General features: G+C 42.1%; 1 protein-coding gene across 4 annotated transcripts in view; it reads right to left on the bottom strand.

The window, feature by feature from the left end:
- Positions 1 to 14,924, bottom strand: part of myo5b (myosin VB) — a 268,371-nt gene that overhangs the window by 116,552 nt on the left and 136,895 nt on the right. For all 4 annotated transcript variants that reach the window (XM_072574380.1, XM_072574399.1, XM_072574390.1 and 1 more), the window contains exons 10-13: positions 6,971 to 7,236; positions 5,034 to 5,115; positions 4,673 to 4,813; positions 2,961 to 3,083 (exon numbers count right to left, since the gene is read on the bottom strand). In XM_072574380.1, the coding sequence (XP_072430481.1) occupies positions 2,961 to 3,083; positions 4,673 to 4,813; positions 5,034 to 5,115; positions 6,971 to 7,236 (612 nt within the window). The remainder of the gene's footprint in view (positions 1 to 2,960; positions 3,084 to 4,672; positions 4,814 to 5,033; positions 5,116 to 6,970; positions 7,237 to 14,924) is intronic.

Raw genomic sequence — 14,924 nt, 5'->3', positions numbered from 1 at the left:
TCTGGTGCAGAGCATTATAAACTCGACTTTCTAACACGAACTTCAGAATTAGACTTCTGTTTTTTTTTTAACTCCTCCTCCATAATCATGTGTCCAAAGTGTTTCCATCAGCAATTGCAAGGTGACAATCTCATGACAAAGCAAACTGTGTTGCAGTGTTCAATCAATTTTGCAGCTTGACAACTATAGGCAAGCCTTTAGGCACTAACAGCTTGAAAGCTGTGAATTGTCAGTCTTATATGTGCTAACTGTCAGCATTTTGGAGCCACAGTCCCCATCAGCATTTTCTGACAAAATTCAACTTGGGCCAGGCCAGTCTTTGTTTACTCATGCATATCCTAGACTCATCATTCTTGGCAATTATCCCAGTAGTTTCACACAATAGACAAATGTGCTTGCTAAGGCAGTAATGCTTGTCTCTGATAATACAAAAGTACAGGTGTGGAGATGCCAGAAATATAAAACAAAAACAGAAATTGCTGGAGAATCTCAGCAGGTCTGACAGCACCTGTAGAGAGAAAGCAGAATGAACATTTTGAGTTCAGAACTGAAATTAGCTAGGGAAAGGTGCACATATACTGAAGTCGAGGGGGTGAAGGAGACAGCAAGCGAGAGAGCACAAGAGAGAGCGCACGCAAGAGAGAGAAAAAGCATGCAAGAGAGAGAGAGGGCGTACAAAGGAATGGATGTAGCATGTCATTGAGAAAGAAAAGCTGCTACTTCATCTATTTATGGTCCTCCATTGTCTGCCTTTTTTTGTATCCCTGACATAATATCATTCTTTGGCTGCCTGTTATTCTCTGCCTCTGGGCCCCATCTCCACCGTCCAATCACTCCTTCACATCCTCAGCACATGCACCAGTTGTTCCTAGCTACTGTCAGTTCTGAAGTAGGGCAACTGGACTTCAAATGTTGACTCTGATTTCTCTCCATTGATGCTGCCAGACCTGCCAAGTTTCTTCAGCAATTCTTGTCTATAGTTTGCAGCCATCATAAAAACTTACTTCAAGAACTCATGCTAGACCATCATTGCAGCAAAAGAATAGACTGCACTGCAGGAGAGAAAAATAGGGGACTGTATCACAATGAATGAGAGGAGGTTGCAAGAAATGAAGTGGTGAGGGAAAAGCAGAGAGATGAAACAAGGATGAAAATTAAGAAATGAAAACAGTCTAGATGGTTGGACACAGTATCTTGATATTGGAGAAAGGCACGTTGACAGCAGCAAGAAAGTTTCCCACCGCTCCTGCCCCCAAACAGTACAACCAAGAGTTAGCAAAGCTGGAAAACGAAGTCCACAAACTGGGTGAAAAAATGCCACTTGGGGTGTGGAAGGGGAAGATTTCTGCCCACTTGAAAGCACAGGATAGCTAGCTTGAATTAGCTTAGAAATAACAAAGAAATGATATTCAGTTTGACAAAGTGGGTAAGTCAAGGAAGCGATGCAAGGTAGTAAATGTGTGTTTGAACATTGGAAAACAGGGGAGTATGGAGAGTGGGGGCAGGGAATGAAAAGAACTTGGTGAGAACCTGATGCAGTTGCAGAGAAAGTTGGTTGAAGGGAATGCAGTCATTGCCATTAGATCTATTTGGACTTTAAGAAAATGTTTGACCATATACCGCATTAATGGCAGATTCTAAAAAAAGAGATTTAAGGAGGAGGAGAGTCATTGTTAAATTTGAATTTTAAAAATTAATGGAGAGATAGAAAACAGCAGATTTGTACATGGTTGTTTCCCAGACTGGAGGATTGTAGCTTGCGATGTTTCCCAAGGGTCAGTGCTAGAACCATTCCATCTTTTGCTGAAATATTATTAGTCTATATATTAGATTTGCAAAATCTCCAATATTTTGCTGCTTTTCAATCTGGAATGTGGCATCAGAAGCAAAAGCTATGAACTCAAATTTAATGAAACTTAAGAAAATAAACTCCCTCTCCACCAATCTACCATTCCTTTCAAAATCAATACTACATTGATTAATCCATTTTGGGAAAAAAAAACTTTGCTGAGCAAAAATTTGTAAAAGAACAACCTATAATCTATTTAACAGAATTGCTCATATATGGCTATGTGATATTTAAATGGTCAATTGTAAATATTGATTAATATTCTGAGAATTCTCTTTGGGATTTAGGAGTGAAAGTGTTCAGAACTTTAATATTTAGGAGGCTTTATCTGGAATTGTTCAATTCTCAGATCTTAAATGAACTGGATAAAGTCCCTTACAAAGTAAATTAACTCCATTCTTCCATAAACAGTTTAAGCACCAAAACTAATTTTATACTGAGGTTCCAACTTTCATGTATCTTCTGAAGATCCTGCTTTCAAAGTAAACACTGACTCTGAACCAAAGATAATATTAAGATGGGTGACTAAAAACTTACGAGAGTGACAATTTCTAAGGAGGTGCCTTGGGAAGAGATAAAATGTGACCAAGCAGGTTGACTCAGAATTCCAGAACTCAGACCCTCACAGGGTAGTTGCCAATGGTGAGAAGACGGAAAAAGTTGCATAAGAGGTCTAGCTGTTGGGGTGGATGAATTCCAGAGATAGAGGGGGGAGGTTGAGGAAGGGTTTGAAGAGACGATTACCATTTTAAAATTGAGACATTGGTTTCCAGTTTGCCAATGTACATCAACAAGCATGTGATAGATGAACTGAGCTCTGGCCAAGTTAAGATGTTGACAGCAGGGTTTAATATGATCTGAAATCTATAGCAGAGAAGAAAGCGTAAAAGGTGTACATTTGAATAATTGACTTTGGAAGTGAAGAAAAGTTTACTAAAATCTAATCCCATTGTACTTTCCAATTGTAATTGAATGTAGATTTCAGTTCCTCCGTTTCATTTTAGGTTTCTCATTTGAACCTTTAAAATGACTGTGTAAACAGTGAAAATGTTTGTTGGCTGTGTGTGGATATGAACTCCAATGTATGAAATAATCACCATGTAGCTATTACCTTATCAGCAAAATGTATAACAACAAAGGCCATGTTGGACATCCGGGGCTTCTGAAAGTGCAGACTGCTTGAATGGCGGTCATAGAGCTTCTGGGCCCAGCTCTGGTCTGTCCCTTTCGGCATCTGAACGGAGGCACAAAATCAATTTGACTTAGAAGCTAATTAGATTTCACAGGAAACAGAGTGCTTGGTAGCAGCACTATTTGTGAAACAACAGACACACAAAACATTCTTAGTATACTTGTAGGACTGATAATTATAACAATGATAATGTGCTAGTCCACTCCTTTCCTAAATGAGCCTAGAATTAACACTCTAGATCTAACACTGCTAACAGGGATTTGAAGGTGGAAGGGCACATTAATTCCAGTGGGCAGACAATCAGCTCCTGAAACCAATAGCAGCACTGTGCCAATGGAAGCTCTAGATGGAAGTTAACTGCATCAGCCCACTGCTGCAGCCATTTAACTGGAGGAAGACAGGACCCATGTCAAGCAACCATGTCAAACTGGTGGTGGGCTGGGAAGGGGAAGGGATGGTGAAGGGGTGCAAATCATTGACCCAAGTCCCTCCTCCAAACATTCAATTACTTTCGATCCATTACTGCACTTTCGCCTGGCCTGAAATGGAGGAGAGATGTTGACTTCTGTACAAAAGGGGCAGGGAATCCTGCCTCCAGCCTGATAAGCAGCAACTGGGCATTAAATATTTGCAAATCAGCCATTCTTCCCAAAGAAAACATTCCCTCCATCAGCACCTCCACTAATGCTCTTAGTTGGGGAGCAGGTTTTGCAGGAACTATAGCACCCCATATAATTTAATCAATTATTTTTCCACAGGAACACCAGATCCTGTCTTTTGCCCTTCCTTGGTTCATGTGAAGACAACATCTTTTTATCTCCTTATGTTTGGACTGGAAAGAGGAAATTACTGCTTTAAACAAAAAGGAGACTGTGCGAAGAAATGGTTAAAAACAATTTGGACAGATGTCTTTTTGGCATGACAGCAAAATCCTGTCAGCAGTGAACACCAATTGTGTGGCTATTGCATATTAGTAGAATGAAACATCTTCACCTGTCAGTCAAGCTTTTAAGATGCTTTACTCTGTCATGTAGTTTGGGTACTTTTCAGACAAAGAATAACCACCCTAGGGATATCCTTAAGTTTGTATGAAATGCAGCGCTCGGGATAGTCATTATCCAGCAGGATGGCTTTGATACACCCTCTATCAGCAATGGATTTGCAAAGTGAACAAATAGCCTGGGTTGCATTAGTGAAGTTGCCAATAAGGCCAATATTACCATACCTGGAACTGTAGGAATAAATGTGTATACTGACTAGTAGAGACAGGTTTGCATAAGCAACTAGAGAACCCATTGGCCATTGTTTACAACTAGGAAAGAAATGGGACTTCATTTGACTGTGAATTTGAGCCATTAAAATGCAAAAGGAAACATTTATACGCAGCTGAAGATTCAAACATAGCAAACACATCAGCAACATATTGGAAATGTGCAAGAGGTAGGAGGTTAAGTGCCATTTCTAAGATACATTTCTCGTGGAATTCAAAGATGTTTGAAAGTGCTGGGCCAAACCGGGGTCGCATGGTAACACCAGCAATTTGGGCATATGCAGTGTTGTTAAAACTGACCTCAACAGAGTGAGTCGCTGAGTTCGTGTACAATGAATTCACCTTATTGTTTTTCCTTTACCTTACATTCCTCATCCAACAGATCTAAAATGCCCAATTTTGCCTCAATAAGATCAATGCATGGTTGGTTGTCAGAGAAGTCAATTAGAGTCCATGGTATCTGCTCCTTCATGTATTCCTCCTGTTCCAGTTTGAAGACATGCTGAAAAACATTGAAAACAACCAACAGAAAGTGGTTACATTAACAGTTATCTATTACTGGCAATTTACATTTAAAGAGAATGTTTGTTCAGTAACAGTTTAAAGAGAAACGTTAGAGTCAAGGCAAATACAAAATAAACTTGATGCAGTTAGAATTGAATATCACTACTGATAGAAAGGGATTGAGCATATGCAAGTAAAATGTAGTTCAGCAATCTCACCAGGTTAAATTGCTGCTGTAATTTTTCATTGGCATAATTGATGCAAAACTGTTCAAAACTATTAATTTCAAATGTTTCAAACCTGTAATACATGGGGAGGAAGAAAATACATTATTTTCTTACATAAATAATCAAACAAGATTTAGAGGGAACATAAATAGAACCAGACAGTAAATAGAACAACATTTGCTGGAGAAAGGCATTCAGCAAATTGGATTTGTTCCTGCATTCCCCAACTTTAAAATATTTGCTCACAAAGTTTCCAGAAGGGACAGTAAGTAGTAGTACAAAGGCAAGAGGGCACCTTAGACTTTTGAAAAATGAGAACACTATATTATCCCTGGAACCAATGAGAAAAAAAACAGAAGGACTGAGAAGGAAGATGAATAAAATGGGCGAATTCATCAACAACAAGTTACCATAAGTAAGGAGAAGGAAAGAAAGATCTGATTGGGGAAAAGAGAAAAACAAAAATGAAAAAGCATGCTTTTCTAATTAAAAGATTTTGAAATTCCTAATATTTGATGAATTGTTATTAAGACTTGCTCACTTTCTGTCCCAGAGAGCTTTATTGGTATTCATTACCAACTATAACCTCATTAAAAGCATTCTTGTGCTATTTATTAATAGATTTAACTTTATGTTGCAAATTCAATTGTATTAAGTCTGCAATTGCACTAACTTCAGATGTACGTTAAGCAGGTTTAATGGTGAGAGAAGCCATTTTTACATGATAGAATGATGTAAAAAAGGTCCATAATTTGAGGTAATCCATAATACACAGGTGATCTCTTTTATGCACTAAGTTGCTAAGCAATGTAAACATTAGTAATGACCTATGTCATTTGCATTTCATTTTTAAAGCACATTTTAGCACATAATAGCCTCTAGCATGTTGAAAGCAGGCACCTTGATAAACAGTCTTCATCCAAAATTGCAATTTGGAGTTCAAACATGGTGTGCTAAAAACAAACCCACTGAAACTAGTGTTGAGGCTTTAATTGCCCAGAAGGTCAATACCAAAATCTCAGGAGGTGTTATCACAGGAAGATACTGAGACATACCAGGTCTTGCCCTTCTGCCATCAAGCATGCTTCAGCTATAACAAACATTAAATGTGTTTTGGGCAGACAATGCTCCAATTCACTATCATTAAGCCTGTACAGTGGGAATGCCCACGGGTTCACACATCACATACACTCACACCAGTCAGATCTCTAAATACGGCTCAGTGTCTGTCAGTCTGCTCTAGGTGCCTCGGCATATCGCAATAAACATGGAAGAAAACAAATTTATGAAAGTCCTCGATGCTGTTTGCTATAAATGAGCACTTTGTCAAGTATATCAACACCAGAGTCACTTAAATACTCAATAAGGAGGAAGAAAACTATAGTGCCACAAAGTCATAGTTAGGTAGTCCTTCGAGTCCCTGTTAATGGTAACAACTGGTGGGATGGAAGTTTCTCTGTTTAAATAATCTACATGAAGAGGGTTTTTAAAACAGTCTCAATCTGATTTTACTGGTCAAAAGGCTCGAAGCAGAAAACTGACATCAAATTGAAAGTGTTACACCATGCGTCTGTTGTGAGAACTGATAATTGTGGCCAGGTGCAGCAGGTGTTTTCTCTGAAGCTGACTCTCAGCACACTGTTGGAGCAAAGAAACTTCCACAACTAACCATTCTGTACCCTTAACTTGGGGTGTTTGAATGAATACCCTAAATGGGGATGTATTCCATTCCTAGTCTAGTGTCCCTCACTTAGTTATGTATCGATAATTTACTCAATCAACAGTTCCTTTTTACTGAAAATCAAGTGTCCTGTCTCACTGATCGCTTACTAGATCAATCATTCAAACAGTACTAAAGTCACAGTTTGAAAAAGGTAGCTACAGCTATACTTTGTTCAATGTTGTGTTAACCACACTCTATTTTGTACCCGTAAATATCCAGCACTCCAATGAATGAGTGCTGTTTACTGGTCGTGTATAGTGCTTTATTGATGTGATCCACAATCCAGTTGAAGAGTTGGGCGTAGATGTGCTTGGCCAGGGCATTTCTGGCATTGATGGCATGCTGCTTGGACATAGTTTTGACGTAAGTCTCAGACGTTGTGACAAGCTTGCGGTGGCACAGCCAGTGCTCCATCTGATCGTGCTCTACTCCCAGTAAATCACAGAAATAGTTCAAGTGCTCATCGTTTCTCTGAAAGCAGATAAATGAACAAGTAATGCATTGGAAACACAACACAATTGCTTTCCATACATCCAATTTCTTCAAACCCCTCTACTCATGACTGGAGAATACTAAGTAAAGCTAGTTCTTTATTTGGCTAGAGAGTGTGATACTGAATGATATCACTGGCATGGGTTCATTCACTGAACTGGCTCTGGTACTTTAAGGAGGCCTGCCTCACCTTGCCCCATGAGGAATGGTGCTCCTCGAGCCAATTACTATGCAAACAATTGTCTCTCTAATGGACAGAGATGCCTGTGATCTTGTGTGACCTTTAGATAATTTTATATAAAATAAAACGGAACGATAATTCAAAGTTCAATGTTTCGACCAATGCATAGAATGGATTGTAGTGGATTGCTTGGATATTTTGCATCCTGCCTGATTTCCTTCTTGCTGTGTGGGGCACAGAACTGACATGAAACCCACTGCTTTACTTACATACAGTCAAGAGTCACATGACACATTTGAAATCATAAGCTTTTGGAGCACTACTCCTTCGTCAGGTGGAGTGTCAGACTTCACCCGAACGAACAGTGCTCCAAAGCTTGCAATTTCAAATCAACCTGTTGGACTGTAACCTGGTGTCATGTGACTTCAACTTTGTCCACCCTAGCACAGGTATCCCCCAAATTACTCACTATCAATGCTATCATTTTATTTGGACAAAGTATCCCAACCCCAAGAGATTCCTATCTTTAAAAAAAAAAGCACAAAAGCTTCATAAGCAGCTGTGAGGAAAATTAAAAAGGAAATAAAGTTTGCAATTATAGATTAGAAAGTGGAACTGAGTAAACAGTAATTGTACACCTCTGGAACTAGCTTTTATTTTGTCCAAGTAGTTAACATTAATGTAAAAAGGTCCTGACAGCGAGGTCTTCAAACATAGTGGAGTATAACATAAACTGAATCTTATCCAGGTTTCCTCTTTATATACTTGTGCACACCAAGCAGGGTCACAGAACGGGTGATCAAGAGCAGAAATCATGACTTATTTTATACAACAAAAATAACTTGAAAAGGTATGACTTCCATTTGCAGGAAACAAGCTATAGCAGCTTCAACCAAACTCCTGGTGCCTCAATTTAAACTAGATTTACAAGTTAAACTCAATTGAATTTTGTCAGGACTCTGGTTGTTGTCTGTTGTCAATTTCAGATGTTGGTAGTGCACCCACCATTGTAATCTTCCAGGAGATTGCAAGCCCAATCAAATGGTCAACATATTGGACCAGCATTCACCACATTAAGATGAAGAGCCACAATAGTAAAAATAGTACAATGGTGCAGGGAAGCTAGAGTTCTTGGGGTGTCAAATGGAGAAATGTCATACTGGTACATAAAGAGAGTATAGCAGGAAGAATTTTATTTTGAATTTAACTGAAGTACCACAGCAAATCTGTGACGACAAAATCATTTTTAAAATGAAAAATTCTCTCGACTCTTTATAAATAGAAAAGTCGCAGCCATTTGAAGATAATTATGTGAAAACTCTAGATAAATGCTGAATACAGAATATCAATACAGCAGCAATTCATTTCTGATCACAATGAGAGCAAGAAAATAGTTGTTATTAAATTCTCTTGTAAAGTACTTGGCAATTAAGTTTTCCCTGTACAATGCGACAATCCACAGCCGGATATAACACAGCTACAGCTAAATTCTATGCAACTTTAATCAAATGCTCGATGTTGCTTATACAAATTGGATTGCTCTGTGAATAAAGAGGCTAAGCACAGATTCACCAATAAGTTAGATTTTCTGTGGAATTGATTAAAATCCTAATACATGTAGAATATTTTCAAATAAAATTACTGAATAGAACATAACTGTACTGAAAAGAACTTGGTACAATCTGTGTTAGCAGTATTGAATAGGTCAGGGTAAGATTTCAGCACAGATTTTGTTAACATCTATAAAGGCTTCATCTCTGGAGGTTGTGGCTTCAGTAGGTTGGGGGTGTGGGTGGACAGCTGTTGCAGGAAAAATGCTTAATTATTTTTGTTCCTTTTCTCCTCAATAAACCAAACAGACTTCAGTCTTTCAAGAAGGCAGCTCACATCACTGTAGAAGGGCAACGAGGGATGAGTAATTAATGCTGGCCCAGTCAGCAGTCTGCTCATCCAATGGATGATTTTAAAAAATCCTTGCCCTCACTGAAGGTAATACCACATTAGTCATGAGTTAAAGTATGGTCCCATGACCGTTGGTAGGTCTCTGCCATCCCACAGCAAGTCTTCATCATTCTCATGCAAGCTTGGTTAATGCATGAAGCTGACTATCTGACAATTAGGGGTTCATAATTTGCTGATGTTTAGCTTAAATTAGTGATTTTAGATGTTAAAACAAATTCAAAATTTATCTGGCTAATATAATTATTGAAAATTGGACTCACAATGTACAAGGTTCATTTATAAGAAACCAACAGCAGCATTACTGCAATCCAGTACAAGGGCTCAGTGAGCTACTGGGTATCAGGAGCATAGCTTTTAGATTACTGGACTGGTCTGAAATTGGTTTAGACTAAATCTACATATTTGATCTACTAACATACAAATCCCACCACGGCAAACAAGAAATTTAAAGTTTAGCTAATTAAATAAGGTCTAAAATAAAACGCCCCTAGCAGTAATGGTGATCACAAACCTATAGGTTCATTATTTCTTTTAGGAAAGGAAATGTGCTATCCTTATCCTGTCTCACCTTTGTGTGAGGAATATATTGAGAGAGGATTGTGGAGTGGTAATGTTGCTGGAATAGTAATCCAAAGGCCCAGGCTATTGCTCAGAGAACATGGGTTTAAATCCCACTGCAATAGCTTATGGAATTTGAATCAAACTAATAAAATCTGAAATTGAAAGGTAGTTTCATAGTTTTGTCATCCTGCCAATCATTAAATGGTGTCACTTTCCTTTATCATTATTGCTTTCTGGGAAGGCAATCTACCATCCTACAACTGGCTGCACAGGAATCCAGACCCACTGCAATGTAGCTGAGTCTTAACTGCCCTCTGAAATGGATGTCAAAGTCACTCAGTTCAAGGTCAACAAGGGAAGGGTAACAAATACTGTCCTTGCCAGTGATGCCTGCATTCCATGAAAGAGTAAAGAAAACAGTAGTTGACTGAAAAAGTAGCTGATTCATAACTGCCTTCTGAGAAAGGTCTAGGAAGCTATTTGGTTGTGTTCAGGATAACTGCTTCTCACCTCTTTCAAGGGAATTAGAAGAAATAAATCAAGAAATGTTGACCTTACAAATCAATGCCCATATCCTACGAATAAATAAGAAAGAAAGCAAAGAAAAGAAAAACAGTATTTTTTTGGAGGGAATATTCACTGAATTTCAGATTCTGAGAAATATTTGACATAGTACTTAACAGTCACTAGATCACTGCACAAAGTGACATATTGCTGCCAGCACCCTACATCTATTATTTGCCCCCTCTAGACACACACCAGAAATGAACTGGTTGACAGAGGTTATTTCTGCTGTATTTGTGCATCAACTGTGCCTTTAAAACACTGTCTACTGATTCTATTAGCAACTGTAAATTATTGAATCAGTCGCAGTAAGCACCAATAGTCTCCAGCAAATCAATGGAAAACCACAAGGTGTTTTTGTACTACACAAAAGCACACCAATTTTCTGCAAATTGTTATTTTCTCTCCCCAGTTCTTAAAGGGTCTATGATTCTTATGATCTACCTTGCAGTACTTTTCAAAAGCTTTCCCATTTGATCACGCAGATTGAGGATACTGAACTATTTTAGCATGGGGATATCAAAGCTAAGTATACTTATCCATTGCCTGTACATACAAGTTTTTCCTTCCTTTAATTCACTCCTGGACAAGGGCATTGCTGGCATTTATTGCCCATCCCTAGCTGCCCTCTGGACTGACCAACATTTCAGCGAGCAGTTGAGAGGCACATGCAGGACCCAACCAGGTGAGAATGGCAAATGTCTTTGCCTGAAAGACATCAGTGAGCCAGATGTGTTTTTCTGACATTTGGCAATGATTTCATGGTCATCAGTAGATTTTTAATTCCAGATTTTCTTTTACTGAATTCTAATTCCACCATCTGCCGTGGCAGCATTCGAATCCAGCTCCCCCAGAACATTAGCTGAGCTCTGGATAAATAGTCGAGTGATATTGTCACAATGCCATTGAGTATAGAAGCAAAGAGGTCCTTCTGTAGCCATACAGGGCCCTGGTGAGACTGCACCTGGAATATTGTGCGCAGTTTAGGTCTCCAAATTTGAGGAAAGACATTCTGACTATTGAGGGAGTGCAGCGTAGGTTCACGAGGTCAATTCCCGGAATGACAGGACTATCTTACGCTGAAAGATTGGAGCGACTGAGCTTATATACGTTTGAGTTTAGAAGTTTGAGAGGGGATCTGATTGAGATGTATAAGATTATTAAAGGATTGGACACTCTGGAGGCAGGAAGCATGTTTCTGCTGATGGGTGAGTCCCGAACCAGAGGACACAGTTTAAAAATATGGAGTAGGCCACTTCGAACAGGTAAAAACAATGACTGCAGATGCTGGAAACCAGATTCTGGATTAGTGGTGCTGGAAGAGCACAGCAGTTCAGGCAGCATCCAAGTAGCTTCGAAATCGACGTTTCGGGCAAACGCCCTTCATCAGGAATAAAGGCAGTGAGCCTGAAGCGTAGAGAGATAAGCTAGAGGAGGGTGGGGGTGGAGAGAAAGTAGCATAGAGTACAATGGGTGAGTGGGGGAGGGGATGAAGGTAATAGGTCAAGGAGGAGAGGGTGGAGTGGATAGGTGGAAAAGAAGATAGGCAGGGAGGACAAGTCTGGACAAGTTATGGGGACAGTTACTGAGCTGGAAGTTTAGAACTAGGGTGAGGTGGTGGAAGGGGAAAATGAGGAAACTGTTGAAGTCCACCTTGATGCCCTGGGGTTGAAGTGTTCAGAGGCGGAAGATGAGGCGTTCTTCCTCCAGGCGTCTGGTGGCGAGGGAGTGACGGTGAAGGAGGCCCAGGACCTCCATGTCCTCGGCAGAGTGGGAGGGGGAGTTGAAATGTTGGCCCACGGGGCAGTTTGGTTGATTGGTGCGGGTGTCCTGGAGATGTTCCCTAAAGCGCTCTGCTAGGAGGCGCCCAGTCTCCCCAATGTAGAGGAGACCGCCTCGGGAGCAACAGATACAATAAATGATATTAGTGGATGTGCAAGTGAAAGTTTGATGGATGTGGAAGGCTCCTTTAGGGCCTTGGATAGAGGTGAGGGAGGAGGTGTGGGTGCAGGTTTTACAGTTCCTGTGGTGGCAGGGGAAAGTGCCAGGATTGGAGGGTGGGTTGTTTGGGGGCGTGGACCTGACCAGGTAGTCGCGGAGGGAACAGTCTTTGCGGAAGGCGGAAAGAGGTGGGGAGGGAAATATATCCCTGGTAGTGGGGGCTGTTTGGAGGTGACGGAAATGTCGGCGGATGATTTGGTTTATGCGAAGGTTGGTAGGGTGGAAGGTGAGCACCAGGGGCGTTCTGTCCTTGTTACGGTTGGAGGGGTGGGGTCTGAGGGCGGAGGTGCGGGATGTAGACGAGATGTGTTGGAGGGCATCTTTAACCACGTGGGAAGGGAAATTGCAGTCTCTAAAGAAGGAGGCCATCTGGTGTGTTCTGTGGTGGAACTGGTCCTCCTGGGAGCAGATCCGGAGGAATTGGGAATATGGGATGGCATTTTTGCAAGTGATAGGGTGGGAAGAGGTGTAATCCAGGCAGCTGAGGGAGTTGGTGGGTTTGTAGAAAATGTTAGTGTCAAGTCAGTCGACATTAATGGAGATGGAGAGGTCCAGGAAGGGGAGGGAGGTGTCAGAGATGGTCCAGGTAAATTTAAGGTCAGGGTGGAATGTGTTGGTGAAGTTGATGAATTGCTCAACTTCCTCGTGGGAGCACGAGGTGGCGCCAATTCAGTCATCAATGTAGCGGAGGAAGAGGTGGGGAGTGGTGCCGGTGTAATCACGGAAGATCAACTGCTCTACATAGCCAACAAAGAGACAGGCATAGCTGGGGCCCATACGTGTGCCCATGGCTACCCCTTTGGTCTGGAGGAAGTGGGAGGATTCAAAGGAGAAATTGTTACGGGTGAGGACCAGTTCGGTCAAACGAATTAGAGTGTCGGTGGAAGGGTACTGTTGAGGACGTCTGGAGAGGAAAAAACGGAGGGCTTGGAGGCCCTAGTTATGGTGGATGGAGGTGTAGAGGGATTGGATATCCATGGTGAAGATGAGGCATTGGGGGCCGGGGAAACGGAAGTCTTGGAGGAGGTAGAGGGCGTGGGTGGTGTCACGAACGTATGTGGGGAGTTCCTGGACTAGGGGGGGATAGGACAGTGTCGAGATAGGTAGAGATGAGTTCAGTGGGGCAGGAGCATGCTGAGACAATGGGTCGGCCATGGTGGTCAGGCTTGTGGATCTTGGGAAGGAGGTAGAACCGGGCAGTGCGGGGTTCCCGGACTATGAGGTTGGAAGCTGTGGGTGGGAGATCTCCTGAGGTGATGAGGTTCTGTATAGTCTGGGAGATGATAGTTTGGTGATGGGGGGGTGGGATCATGATCGAGGGGGCAGTAGGAAGAGGTGTCCTTGAGTTGACGTTTGGCTTCAGCGGTGTAGAGGTCAGTGTGCCAGACTACCACTGCACCCCCTTTATCCGCTGGCTTGATGGTGAGGTTGGGATTGGAGCAGAGGGATTGGAGGGCTGCGCGTTGTGAGGGTGAGAGGTTGGAGTGGGGGAGGGGGGGGTCGACAGGTTGAGGCGGTTAATGTCCCGGCGGCAGTTGGAAATGAAGAGGTCGAGGGCAGGTAATAAACCAGCGGGGGTGTCCAGGTGGATGCAGTATGTTGGAGGTGGGCGAAGGGGTCCTCGGAAGGTGGGCGGGAGTCCCGATTGTGAAAGTAAGCTCGGAGGCGGAGGCGACGGAAGAATTGTTCAACATCATGGCGTGTATTAAATTCATTGATGCGTGGATGGAGGGGGATGAAGGGGAGTCCTTTGCTGAGGACTGATCCCAGCTCCCAGCCCTGCCGAGTTTTCACCATCCCCCCCAGACCTCCCCCTCACTGAGGACGAACGATCAGTCCCCAACAGTACCCTTCCACCGACACTCATTCGTTTGGCCGAACTGGTCCTCACCCTTAACAATTTCTCCTTTGAATCCACCCACTTCCTCCAGACCAAAGGGGTAGCCATAGGCACACGTATGGGACCCAGCTATGCCTGTCTCTTTGTTGGCTACGTAGAGCAGTTGATCTTCCGTAATTACACCAGCACTACTCCCCACCTCTTCGTCCGCTACATTGATGACTGAATTGGCGCCACCTCATGCTCACGCGAGGAAGTTGAGCAATTCATCAACTTCACCAACACATTCCACCCTGACCTTAAATTTACCTGGACCATCTCTGACACCTCCCTCCCCTTCCTGGACCTCTCCATCTCCATTAATGATGACCGACTTGACACTGACATTTTCTACAAACCCACCAACTCCCACAGCTACCTGGATTACACCTCTTCCCACCCTACCTCTTACAAAAATGCCATTCTGTATTCCCAATTCCTCCGCCTCTGCCAGATCTGTTCCCAGGAGGACCAATTCCACCACAGAACACACCAGATGGCCTCCTTCTTTAGAGACTG

The sequence above is a fragment of the Chiloscyllium punctatum genome, chromosome 1 (genome assembly GCF_047496795.1).
Source record: "Chiloscyllium punctatum isolate Juve2018m chromosome 1, sChiPun1.3, whole genome shotgun sequence".
NCBI lineage: Eukaryota > Metazoa > Chordata > Chondrichthyes > Orectolobiformes > Hemiscylliidae > Chiloscyllium > Chiloscyllium punctatum.
The sequence above is the reverse complement of the archived record's forward strand: the minus strand, read 5'-3'. Positions and strand labels throughout refer to the sequence as shown.